This window comes from Melospiza melodia, chromosome Z, assembly GCF_035770615.1.
Source record: "Melospiza melodia melodia isolate bMelMel2 chromosome Z, bMelMel2.pri, whole genome shotgun sequence".
In the NCBI taxonomy this organism is placed as follows: Eukaryota; Metazoa; Chordata; class Aves; order Passeriformes; family Passerellidae; genus Melospiza; species Melospiza melodia.
The window spans coordinates 41,255,003-41,268,708 of NC_086226.1; the positions used below are offsets into that span (position 1 = coordinate 41,255,003).

Sequence of the window (13,706 nt, forward strand, 5' to 3'; positions counted from 1 at the left end):
AATCTAGATTCTGGTTTGTATTCATTTAAATCTTAAAAAAAAAAAACCCAAACTGTCCAACCAAAAACCCACCCAACCCACAGTCTATTTTCCAGATAGAAAAGGGTTAAAGGAAGAAGAGAGGAAAGTATTATGCAGGTATTTTTGTGTAGATGTCTGCTGAAATTTTTAAGAAGTGATTCAGTGTTAATATGTCTCCATTACGAAATTTCTCTTTATTTTTAAAATCAATTTGTCTTCTTACTTAGTGTCTCCCCAAGCTATATAAGCAGTAGAAATGGCTTCATGACATCTAGGGAAAGGATCTAGTACAGGAAATGTCTTCAAATCAGAACTTCTTTAATTGCATTAGATATCAGCATCCCAATCTTACGAATGATAAGCAGAGCATTAACTTAGATAAATCTGAGTTCTGAACAAAGTCCAGCAGGAAATTTGTCACAGAAAATGTTCTCATGTTTCATATTTCCTGTATATATATTTTTAAAAGCAGAATATTTCAAGTTCTTCTTGTGACATGACAGCTACTGCAGAAATAGGTCAATAAATACAGATGCAGTTCTCAAGTATGCAGATGTGAGAAAAGTAGGCAAAAGTTCAAAATTAGGTGAGAACATGTAGTCTTCCCCTGTTTGATGAAAGTATACAGACGTGAGGGAACAATCAGTTTGAAAAGTTAGTGTGCATAGGAGATGTGAATGTGGAAATACAAATAATGTCATGCACCGAACCTTTTGTTTTGGCTAAAATTTAAAATAATGTAAAATGTTTCATTCAGAAGTATAAGTTGCCTTTAGTTCCAATGGGGTACACATTTCAATAAGTGAATCACATAAAAACATTGTTCAATCACACCTCTCCCCTTGCTCCTCAAGGGAATTTGCTGTTCTCATTCAGAAAAAGTTGTCTGTTTCACGGGTTGATTAAAATGAACTTTTAGGTTTTGGAACCTAAAAGTAGCAAAGCAACTCATACTGTCTGGAATTCAATCAGGTAACCTTGATCAAACAATTAACTCATCCTCTATTAAATCAATATTTACTGATGCTAATAATACTAAGAACTAGTTCCAGTAGTTGGAATTACAGCCACTCATTTAGTGTCTCTATTATTATTAATTAGGTTCCTGTCTTTCTCCAGTTCTACTTCTCAAAGCTGGTACTTGGCTTCCGTGTAGAAAATGGCCTGGTCTATTGACCCAGCGTGTGTGCTCTGCACACAGCTGAAGGTGCTTTGTAAGGCTGACAGCCCTTTCTGGCTGTGTGACTCCATGAGGAGTGAAGCAAGTTCAGGTGCATGCTGCTACAGCCCAACTTAGACTGACTGCTGTGGAGCCATGGCTTTGGGCTATTTTAGCAAATAAACTCTTGTAAATAAGAGGGAGAGTTCCAGCTGTTGCATTATCAGTATATTCTCAGTGGATTTTTTTTGGTCATACAGCTGCAGTGGTGGTTTTGTGGCAGCTTCAGTTCACAGGGGTTCTTGACAGCCCAATAGCATCCTGTCCATTCTCAGCACTCCTAGTAGGGTGCTTAACTGTGACAAATGATGAACTAATTAACACTGATGCACTAATGTGGTCATGAAGCTCTCTATTAGACCTTTATTTATTCTGTTTTCATTGTATAATACATTCTTTGCTTCTTGAATCTAATTATGTTCTTTTGGATATTAAATTATCTTCAAACAATCTCATATAGGTCGATCTTACCCTTGTTTGGGGAAGGATTTTTTTCAGATTTCAGGTCTGCAGAAGTATCTCAATGTTTGTTCTTCTCCTCATCTAGCTGAAGAGAAATTGTTCCAGTGTTTTTGAGATCCTGAAAGATGCTTTGGTTCATATCTAGTATTGCATAATCTAAGATATGCCTAATAAATATGTGTGATAAAGTGGGAGATGCAACAGTAAAATCGCAATAACAAATACTGAAGTTTGATAATGGGATTGCAATGTAATAGTTACAGTAGGACATAATATTAGACTAGCTTAATATTCCTCTGACCTTTAAACTTATTTCTATTACTCTTGAGTTTATGCTTGATAGCAAAAAGCATCCTGCTCCCAAGTATGGGTCCATTATTATGGTTAAAACATGGATTCCTTTTCCTTTGATAGACAGGAAATAAAGAAATTTGTTGGAATATAAGTTCTGGACCTGTTACTTTTGTCTGTGACCCCCAAACAAGCATCAAGATAAGTGGAGAAAATACTTTTTTTATATTATAGCTAAATTTATCATTTCCTAGATACAGGTGTTTTCTTGCAGTGGTTAAAAGCCTTTTTTTAATAAAATTGCGTATTATCTTCCAGGCCTGTAAATTTTGAGTGGGGGGCTGTTTTCACTGATGTAACTTTTTACTGTAATAGAATGAGACTAACACAATGACTTGGTTGTTAATTGCAGGCTGGCAAAAGAAAAAATTATGTATGAAAAAGAAGCAAAACAGCAAGAAGAAAAGATTGAAAAAATGAAAGCTGAAGCATGCGATGATTATGGAATTAAGAAGCAGGTAAACTATCCTAGAACTTGTTTTATAAAATCCTTATTGGTTTTCATTTAATCATAGTCATCTTTAGAGAGAGGAATCTCCTGTACTTTTTTCTAGACTCGTGTTATATAACTATTAGACTATAATTGTGACATAAAAACAGCCATAGAAATTTCTTTAAGATGTTAAATTACAAGGATTATAGTTTATATGTGTGTATATGATTACTTAGTACTTTATGCCATAATGACTGTCACTCACTAACTGTGTGTGAGGCCATCATGAACTCTTTCTTGGAAATATGGAGAACCTGTAGTGAATACATGGTCTCAGTGGATGTAGGTAAACCAGGTACTTGCTGCTAACTGGAAATGTTAGAGCAAAATGAGAATGCCCAGAATTTAATATGAAGGGGAAACATTTCAGCTCTTGAGTGTCCTTTTTTACTCACCAGTATCCTTTTGGTAAAATCACAAACCTCAGAGAAAGAAAGCAGTGTGAAGCTGCTGGAGTTTGTAGTGTAGTCATAGATTAGGAGGGGGCATGCTATACTTTGATCTGCTCAAGAGTACAGTTTAGTGTCACTGTTAAGTATGATTACATTTTTTCTTGGAAGGTTTACCACAAGGATAGTGGTTGCAGACAGTTGGTACATACCCTTTTGGGAGAAAAAGTGTCACATCTACTCACAAGAGGAACTTGGGTTTGGGAGATTGGTGTTTATTCTTTACAGAAGTGTGAAATGTCTGTGTTTCACTCTGGTCCTCATATTATTTCAACTAACTATGTTATCTTTTGATAATGTTTTTTGTCCAAGTATTTCCAAGATGTTTTATCTCAAATCTTCACAGAAATCAAAACTGTACTAAAATTATTTTCTCTTTATAGTATAAACATAACCTTCTGGAATCCTGTCTTTATTTTTTAACAATGGAAGAATAGGTTAAACAAAATTCAAATACAAAATTAGCAAAATATAGGAGAAAGCCTTTTTAGAAAAAGTTAAACCAACTTTTTAAGTAAATTCATATTTAAGTTCATATATCTATGTCCTGCCTTGCTTTTGTTAAGCCATGGGAATAAAAAACAAATAAAGAATTTGTATACAAATAAAGATTTGTATTTATGGAGCAGACTTGTCTTCTACCTCACCAGACTGAGACTTGAAGATCTACAAAACAACAGCCTTTCTGAAGATCTGGTTCTAGCAAGTACTAATTTTTAGTGTTGCCCATTCATCAGATTATTTGACTGTATCGTGGTATTTCCACAGTGACCTGCAAGATATCATGAAAGTCAAAACCAGTGATGGCTGTGAACTTCTGCTGAAATTGTTACCTACTACTTGAAAGTCTTTCTAGAGACCAATGACAAAAGCCTTCACAGAAAACAGTCTTGTTTCATTCAGAAATTGCCTGATCCACTTTGAAAGCAATCAGATTCTCCAATGACGTTTTCACTTCTTGTTTATTTAACGCACTTTACATTCTGGAAGTTAATATTTTAGGTTATTAAAAATTTGGAGACTTCAATGAAAGTTAAATGGTTCCAGGAGAGTTTGCTCAGAACAATATTTTAGATACAGTAAAGACTTTGAGATCTTTTTCAGAAAAAATACCTGTAGTTACCCATTTTAAGAATTGCTTCTAGCTAATCTCTAATTCGCATTCTAGGGTGCATAACTCTTAAAATACAGTTGTAATCTTTACCTTGGTAATGAAAAGTAATATTTGGGGAGTGGGAATGAATTCAGTCACTTGTGACTAGGGGAATAGTTTTAACTATTAGTTTAGCTGAGGTATTGACTAAATTGTATATGTGTGTGTGTGTTTATGTATTTATATACATGCATAAATCAATCCAAAGTTCAGGCAGGGATTCTTTAAAAACCTAAAAGCAATACTTTCTCTTGATGTAGTACTATTTTCATTTAGCTTTCTAGTTATAACTCAGAACATACAGTTTTACATACAAAAGTGTATACGGAAAATTTCACTTTAAAGTGGAAAATACCATTCTTGCAGCATATTCTAAAGCAGTAGTCTTTAGAGTATATCTGGTTTGTAATAAGGGATCAGTTCCTTTTTAGAACACTAGGTTTTGATTCAGTATTTTTTTCGTAACTTCTTATGCATTGGGGCAACTCATGGTTCCAGTGGACTCAAGTCTTCTCTAGCCAAGGCAGTGACCATGTGGGATGGTTGGCAGTTGTTACACGCTAGCCCTCACCTGAACTGTCCAGAAGGACTTGCTTAATAAGGAGCAGATTCAATACCAGGAAAGTAAAAAGGACGGTTTTCTTGCAATGCTGTTAGATGCTGAAGATTCCATTGTAGTGTGCAAGAAGACTTTGTTGTGGTAATAAATATTAAAATACTTCTGATTTATCCCACCAGGTGCAAATTCTGCTTATAGTTTCTCTGGGCAGCAAGAAGTAGTGTAGTTCTAACTCCCTGCTGATTTTGTCTTAATAAAGTCTTAGTTTCTACTCAGTTATAACAATTCTCAATACATGAAGACTTTCCACAGGACTTCATAATACTACTTCAATAGAGAATTTTCACACAGTATCATTCAAGTGCAAACTCTAATGATAGAATCCTGTAGCTTTCTGTTTTACTGTGGTTGTTGATGTTCATATATAAATAAATATCCTTTCACAGCTCATGATTTTATTTTGAGACTTGTGAACCGGGGGAAAGCAACACCTCTGTGTTTCCTCTCTCTGGGATTGTAGATCTACTCTGGTGGTTTTGCTAATTGGCAACATTTTTACTGATAAGTGAGTGGTAAATTTTCCGTTTTTTGAATGTAATTCTACAGTTCCAAGTTACTTCTTGAGTTTTGTTATTTCTAGATGAATTAAAAATCTAGTGGATTTAACACAGAATTTAATCTCTACGCGTCAAAAGTACCTAAGAGTATATAAAGTACATCTTGCTCATACAGTTTTTTTCCAGTATTTGTGAAAACTGCAATATTTCTCTTGCTTTGTTAAGTGAAAGAGTGCCTTCTGAAACAGCTAAAAAGACATGCATTTGGAAATCATTTGCTGCTTTGGAAAATAATGTGAAAGATGGTAATTCGCTGCTGATCTTGTTATTGGTAGATTCTTGCTGAAACGAAGGTTGTAATGTTCTAGAACTTTTAAAATGTCTTTTTAGACTCAAAGAAATATTCTGGTTAGTTGGCTTTTTACATGTTTAGCTCTTTCCAACCACCCACCTGATTGGTTCAAAGTTCTTCTCACAGACTGAGTAAGATTAGATTAAATGTGCTGTTTTACATCAGTCTCGTTATTTGCATAAGTACTTTTTCTGCCCCCTAAGAATAGATGATCTTTGTTTAATATGAATTCTAGCTCTAGATCCTTGGTAAAGTGGCAGTGGAAATGCAAGTGAAGACCCAGTGCTTCTCCTTATATATTTTGACACTATCCTTAACAAAAGCGCTGTTTGTTTACTGAAAGGCCAGCAACTTGGAATTCTCTGTACCAAATACCATACAATATCCCTAGCCTGGTATTAAAGATGCATTCAAACTTGATGAAAGAAACCAAATTATGAAAAGGCATTACTGTGATCCTCCTTTTCCCCTTCTGTTTTCCAAAGAGTGTTTTCCTTCTTATTTAGGCAGATATAGTACCTTTTGGATTCTAGACTTTATGTTTTTACTCTCCTAAAGTGATCTGCTTTAGAAGAAACGGGATTGGATCTTAACTGAGAGGAGGTGCAAAGAAAACTCATTTGAAATACCAAGGTATTACATCTAGAGGGTTTTCTCCTCCTCCATCACTTTTCATGCTAGAGGCAGTAGGTAGTTCATTGTTGACACCCGGCCATTTCTTGAAGCACTCAAGCACTGTAGAAACCAAACTGTGTTCCCCAGTTTTTTATTGCAAGGTCTTTCAGGAGTCTTTTGATCAATGTATTTGACAACTTGCCTACAGCAAGTGTGCTGTTGTATCCTGTATTTGTGGATAGTTCAAGCTTCTTTTGGGCCTGAAAGCAAGTAGAACTCATAAAATTGTGTTTCCTACAATTCTTGTTTGCATTTATGGGGTTTTTTTGTGTCCATATTCACCTTAATGCTGTATCTCCTTTGAGTTCCCTATGCCTAGCTTCTTGCTACATTATCTATGCTCTTCTACTCCATAGATCCCTACACCACAATCCTGGACAAGTACATTGATATTACCAAGGCCCAGTACTTTGATACTACTCCTGTTTACTACTGAGATGAGAAGTTTTGCCATGGTGTGGATTTAAGCTACAAATATGGATTAGCCTACCAGTAGCTTTAGCATGATTATTTATTGTGTGCTACTAATCTTACTTAGTGGGATTACTAAATTTTGGAACCTTTGGTTTTTCTAATACTTAGAGATTACTTTTTTCTTTTAGTCCTTCTCCTTCCACCAGATGTGGCTGTAATCAGTCAATGGATTCTAAGTGCTTTACAGACTTCTTGAGGAAAAGTAGTTCAAACCAGTAGCACTTGTTTTAGCAAACAATTTTCTATGTCTTTTCCTTACCTCTGCCATCTTTGAGTAGATCCGTACTGTTAGGATTATCTGTGCAATAGAAAACAGGCAAGTGATTATGTGACAGTATTTAAAAGCTAGACTATATATTCATTTTTTTGTATATAATTGGTACATATATGACATATTTACATTTGTCATGGTTTTTAGCCTACCTTTTCTGTTCAGAACACCACTCCTTTCATGTGAAACTACTGGCATTATAACCTGTAACCCAGTAGTATATCAGGGTGTCCTTCTAAGAGCAAGGAGAACCCCATGGAATTTGTTTGGGGTTTTTTGTTTTGTTTTGGTGTGGAGTTTTTTGTTGCTTTCAAATTATTTGTGGATCTGCATATCTCTAAATCTCTTGGTTAGATGTGGGTCAGTTGGGAAAAAAACCCAAATCAACATACTCTGCTTCTGTTTTTTGAAGCTGATAAAACTAAAATCTCTCCCTCCCTCATTATTATTAGTGCATTTTTAAAAGTTATTAAATTGTTCTTATTTCAGCCCACAAGGTTTATCTTTTCTTCCTGTTGTCTTCTCCCACTAGGCTGGAGGCAGGAGCAGGTGAGCTGCTGCCTGATAGTTAATTGCTGGCTGGGGTGAAATAATAGTCTTAAGCTGAAGTTGGAATTGCTCTGGTCTGGTCAGTGGAATTTGAGTTGCTGCAGTGCATGTCACAGGGATGGAAATGGCTGCAGTGCCTGGCATTGGATTTTGGGTGGCTATCGTGCGTGTCACCCTTACAGTTCTGTCTGAAAGCTGGGCAGAATTTGTACAGAATTTAAAGAATAAACACTTTTTAAAATCCAGTCCAAAAGCTTATATAATTATTTGAACTTTTGACTTTACTATGTATATTTGTAAAAGTAAATAGTCTTATGTGGGAATATCAGCATTTTTTGAAAATAAATTGGTTTATGCAGAAGTTAAATCATAATGGGTGCCCAAAATTCCTGTTCTCCAGGAACAGTCTCCAGCTGTTTGCACCTACTGAATATAGTTCTAGGATTTATCATCTTTCAGATTTTTATTTATCATTGCATCACTGGCACATATAAATAAAACTTGGGTAGCTGTTTGGAAATCAGTCAAATATTGTTTTGAATCAAATTATTTGGGTAGATTTGTTTATTTCTTAGAGCAGGCAGGACTATAGCTTACAGATTCAAGATTTACATGCCTTCCCAGGTCACTTGTCTAGTGGCACATATCAAATAAGTTACTAATTTCATGTTATCTGTTTAACAAGCTTTACAACACACAAATACTTCATATCTGTGTGGCACAAGGAAGTAATTATTGGATATTCTCACTCCTGTAGGTATTCTACTACATAAAGCAAAAGGCATATTATCATGCAGTTTATGGCACACCTCATTCTATGGCTGTTACATTGACTGATTAAAGTGTAAAATTAGAAACTAAAGTTTTTTCTCTCAAAACCAAATGGTCTAAGTGACACTTAAAAACTTGCTGATACCATCTTGTTACACAAAGCCTTTCTGAATGCATAAATGCATTCTTAACTACAGCTTAACATCCTTTTACAGTGACTTTTTGATACAGCAGCATTAATTCTAGCAGGATGGTGCAACATAGGAATGACAGAAAGAAAAAAGCAATTTAAAGAGAAGGCTTTCTGTTGCAGGTTATCCTGAATGGAGATATTTCATATCTAAATATCTAACAGATTTTAATTCCTAAATAGATGTAACGTTACTGAACAACTCTGCACATCTTTTCTTCTCTGTGTTTGGTGTTCAGATCCAGAAATGCTGCATGAAATAAATGTTCCCTTTCTTAAAACTGACGTTGTTTTCTTTAGGAGGTGGCAGGACTTTCAGATTCAGTGGGGTGCCAGTTTAGTAATTTTGTTCAAAGTGCATGGTGAGAATAATCTTTCTCCTAAAATGAAGCACAAGGATATGTAATAACTTTTTATGCATGATAAGCATCAAAAATATGAGCCTGCTGGTCTTTACTTTTCATTTTTCTTTACCTTTGTCTTTCAGTCAGAGCCTCCTGCAGTCTGCACACAATGTGATCAATAACTCAATAACTTTTTTCATGCAGTAATTATCTCTATGGGGTATTATCTTTTTCTTTATTACCCAAAAGATGCAGGAGATATTTATATAACCAGCTGATCCCCTTTTGGATGAAGCTGCTTCATGACAGCAGGAGAAAGTTTGTTCTAAATAGACTTTTTAACAAACGCTGAAAACCTTACTAAGCTGTACTTTTTGGCCAAGGGAAAGATTATTCTGAATACTGTCTTGCACTTAATACTTGATATTCAGTTAAGCATAGAGTAAATGGAAATGTGCTCTAAATTAACAGAGTTTTAAGCAATTATGCTAAATGAATTCTTACCCTGTTCAGAAGATATGTGCAATTGTTCTGAAGTTCCTAGATAATGACTAGATTGTTGATTTTTCAGAGTAAAAACTTATCCTACAAGATAATGTTTCTATCTGGAGCATATTCTAATTTCATTGTCTTCTGATTTTCACAGATCGAGATCTTACAAGAATCACGAATGATGATTCCAGATTGCCAACGCAGACTAGAAGTTGCACATGCAGAGCTTACTCAACTACTAGTGAGTATTGCATCACACCCCAACTGATGAAAAAGTGCTGCAGTTCCTGGATAAACAACTATAGCAAATAAAAACCGGATTAAAGAATTTTCTGTACGTCCCAAGACCAGCATCCTATAAGATATCAGTATTTTGCTTTAGATAGCAGTCTTTGCAGACTTGGTCTTCAGTCTGTGGAGACTGTGTGTGTTAGAAGCTGTCCTTAATGTAATGTACGTTGAACATACACTTATCCCAGGCTGTGAAAATGGACTCAGAGCTCCTGTGCTAGTTCCCTCGTCAGAAAAATCAGTTCACCTACTTTAGGTTTTATAGATAGTATAAATGTATGTAATATGCTTGTATGGAACTGAAATTGTCAAGTACTTTGGTTACTACTCCTATTATGCTATGGACAAATCAGAGGAATCCTTGCTGAGTATTGCTTAATGTTTTATTAGTGAAGTGAGCAGTACTGCCCTGCTTTTTAAGATAAAAATACTTTTAGGAATAAAGAGTATGTTGTACAAATAGATTCACTGAACCTATACTGTTTGGAGATGATAATGCTTATTCTAAAAGCTGCCTTCTCATCAAGAATTCAGCTACACATGTTGGTGCACAATAAATGGTATTGTGAGGCTAAAAATAAACATCCTAAATTATGTCCCAGATATAGTGATGGCTAAAATGCAAATACTTTTTAAATGGAAAAGTCAAGGTGTCCTAATCTCAGGTAGTCTGCCTCTACTGTTTGTCAAAGTGAATTCTCAGTACCTGACAGGATTTAGGGTCTTTTGTCACTCAACTAGTTAGTGAACAGTTAGTCTAAATTTCAGTGGTGTGCAAAAATGGTGCTGTTGATCCATAGAATGCAAACCTAAAACAAGGAATGGGGACAGTTACTATTGCTGTTAAGAATTTGGAAGTCTTCATGTGTTTCTTTCTGTGCTTAGCTCACCTTCAATGCATTTATTGAAATGTACTGTATCCTAGTATGTTTTTCAGTTGTCAGTCTACTTAAGCATTTTTCTAAGAGTACTCTTAGAGTAATCTGAAGAGTAATCTGAAGTTTGTTCTTACTCATCCCTTCGTTTTAGATATTCAACACTTACCAAATAAAGGTGTCCATAGGTCAAATCCGCCTGCACCTGACAGCCATTATCAGGGACCTTAAGCAGGACAAAAGAATTTAATTTGAGTAACATAGAATGTGTGTTTTCAAAAATTATATAGTCCTCATTTCATAGAACGGTTTGGGTTGGAATGAACCTTCAAAGATCATCTGTTCCAACTCCCTTGCAATGACCAGGAACATGTTCAACTACATCTGGTTGCTTAGAGCCCCATCCAGCCTGACAATGAGTGTTTACGTGGACATGATGCCTACCACCTCTTTTGGCAACCTGCCCCAGTTTTTCACCACCCTCCACTGTAAAAAGCTTCTTTTTATCTAGCCTGAATCTATTCTCCTTTAGTTTAAAACCATCACTGTTTGTCCTGTCACAACAGGCCCTACTAAAAAGTCTGTCCCCGTCTTTCCTGTAGGCCCCCATTAAGCACTGAAATGCTGCTGTGAGGGCTGCCCAGAGCCCTTCTCTTCTCCAGGCTTTACAAGCCCAACTTTCAGCCTGTCCAGAAAGGAAGGTGCTCCAGCCCCCTGATCATCTCTGTGGCCTCCTCTGGACTCCCTCCAGCAGGTCCCTGTCCTTGCTGTGCTGTGCCCCCAGAGCTGATGCAGCCCTGCAGGTGGGGTCTCAGCAGAGCAGAGCAGAGGGGCAGAATCCCCTCCCTGCCCTGCTGCCCACCCTGCTCTGGATGCAGCCCAGGACACGTGTGGCTCTCTGGGCTGGCAGTGCCCATGGCTGGGGCATGTCCAGCCTCTCAGCCACCAGCACCCCCAATTCCTTCTGGGCAGGGCTGCCGGGATCTGTTCGTGCCCAGCCTGTGCTGGTACTGGGCCTGCTCTGACCCACGGGCAGCACCTTGCCCTTGGTCTTGTTAAAACACACGAATTTTTCCATGGGCCCTCTTCTCAAGCTTGTCCAGGTTCCTCTGGATAGCATCCCATTTCTCAGTTGCATCAGCTGAGCTACTCAGCTTGGTGTTATCTGCGCATTTATGGACCTTACTTTCTGTGTCATTAATGAAGATATTAAATAACACTGGTCACCGTACAGCGTCCTAAAGTACACCGCTGGTCACTGATCTCCATCCAAACATTGAGTCACTGACCAGTTCTCTGGCTGTGACCATCCAGCTAATTCCTTATCCAGTGAAGAGCCTCCCCATCAAATCCACTTCTTTTCAATTTAGAGAGAAAGATGTTGTGGGGGACCATATAGTCCACAATGATCAATCCCTTTTTTCAGTCTTTAAGGACTTCACCTGACTGCCATGACTTTTCAAATGTCATGGAGAGAAGCATGGCAACTGCATCAGGCAGTTCCTCCAGGACTCTGGGAAACATCTTGTCAGGTCCAACAGACTTAGGTACCTCACATTCAGGTTCCTCAAGTTGTCATGAACCTGATCTTTACTTACAGTGGGAGGGACTCGGCTCTCCCAGCCCCTATTTCGTAGTCCATCCACTTCAGAGGTGTAAGAAGATGCTGCCAGTAAGACAGAAATATTGTTTAGTACCTCAGCTTTCGCCTTATTTGTTAGCAGTTTTTTACCTTCTTAAATTTAATTCCACAACAGTTATTTTCAGGGTACTCAAAAATGTTGCTTTTGATTACAGGAAAATGAAAAAGAATTGGAAGAAGCTGAAGAGTATAAAGAAGCACGTTCCATACTGGAGTCAGTGAAGCTGGAAGCCTAGCTGTTTTCCAGTTCTCTCCTTACATGCATTAGCACGAGGTCCATTCCACAGTTTCATTTGACTATGGCTCTACTACTTTTCTTAACTTGCTAAAGTTCCCTTTATGCAAACTGAGCTTTCTCTAACTGCAAGGTGCATCAAATAAAGAATATTCTGAAACATTTGTGTGTTCCATATTTGGGCAAAATAGATATATTTCCAGTTCACCTCAATTAAAAAAAAAAAAAAAAAAAAAAAAACAGAGCCCGTTTAAAGTAAGTGTATTAGTTAATATAGAGAACTTAAATCTGAACAGTTCAGGCTAAGAAACAAAGTTTGGCTATGTGAGGGACCAGTAATTACTTGAAAATGAAACATCTTTATAGAATAGTTTGTGTTGGAAAGATTCCATCTAGTTCCACCCCCAACATGGGCTTCAGAAGCACCTTATATTTGAAATAATATACATTACAGCATAAAAATCTATACTGAAAGAGAAGGTAGAGCAAATTACCCTTCCCAGTCACCTACCTTTTTTTTATGGTACAATTTTTCTGTAGTTTTATCAAGTATGTACTCCTTGTTTATCTTTGAGTCCAAGGCAAGAGCTGACTCCAGATCTTTCTCAATGTGCATGGCACTAAGTTGAGCCCAGTTCATACAACTTCCATGCATCAAAATTCTTCTGCTTTTCGGGAAATGGGATTTAGCAGGTGACTAGTATATTGTGAGTTGCATCTGCTAATAAGAGTTCTGGACTGAATGCTTTTCTTGAGAGCACTTTGGCCTAAGTGATATTTGTTTTTGAACAAAATTCAAATCCCAGGACACAAAAGAGGAGCTAAGGGAAACTAATGGGTAAGGGAACAACACTTAGTCTGCCCGGAAGACCATTAAAACATTATGTACAAAAGCTGTGGTTTTTTCAGAGTAGCTTCTCTAAAGCAAATAGTAAGTTCTGTTGATAAACAAGAAAGCTTTTTACATTAGTTTTTCTAGTTTGAAAGTGTTCTGGCATGTTTCTTAAAGGCAACACAAAGCACAGTGTACCTTTTGTGTGGTGCTAAATTGAATATTCAATAAAATTCTTTGTTAATTTGCCTGAGTTTGAGTAAACTGCTGTTTCAGTACTTATTTATGTACCTTAAGCACATTTAGAGTAATGTCTACTTCTCCATCTCTCTTAAGCACTGCTCTGGAAGATCAACACCAAAAGATTCCTGATTGGATCAGTCAGAATTATCTACTTTTGAAGTGACCCCAGACCAGTACCATAGAGGGCTAAGAGGTGAAACCTGTTT

The 13,706-nt window shown here is 36.9% G+C and overlaps 1 protein-coding gene across 1 annotated transcript in view; it reads left to right on the plus strand.

Moving 5' to 3' along the window:
- TBCA (tubulin folding cofactor A) overlaps positions 1–12,587 on the plus strand; it is a 22,714-nt gene extending 10,127 nt beyond the window's left edge. Inside the window, exons 2-4 of the mRNA XM_063180037.1 lie at positions 2,406–2,511; positions 9,537–9,623; positions 12,346–12,587. Of these exons, the coding sequence (XP_063036107.1) occupies positions 2,406–2,511; positions 9,537–9,623; positions 12,346–12,426 (274 nt within the window). The 3' untranslated portion in view covers positions 12,427–12,587. The remainder of the gene's footprint in view (positions 1–2,405; positions 2,512–9,536; positions 9,624–12,345) is intronic.
- Positions 12,588–13,706: the final 1,119 nt, after the last annotated feature.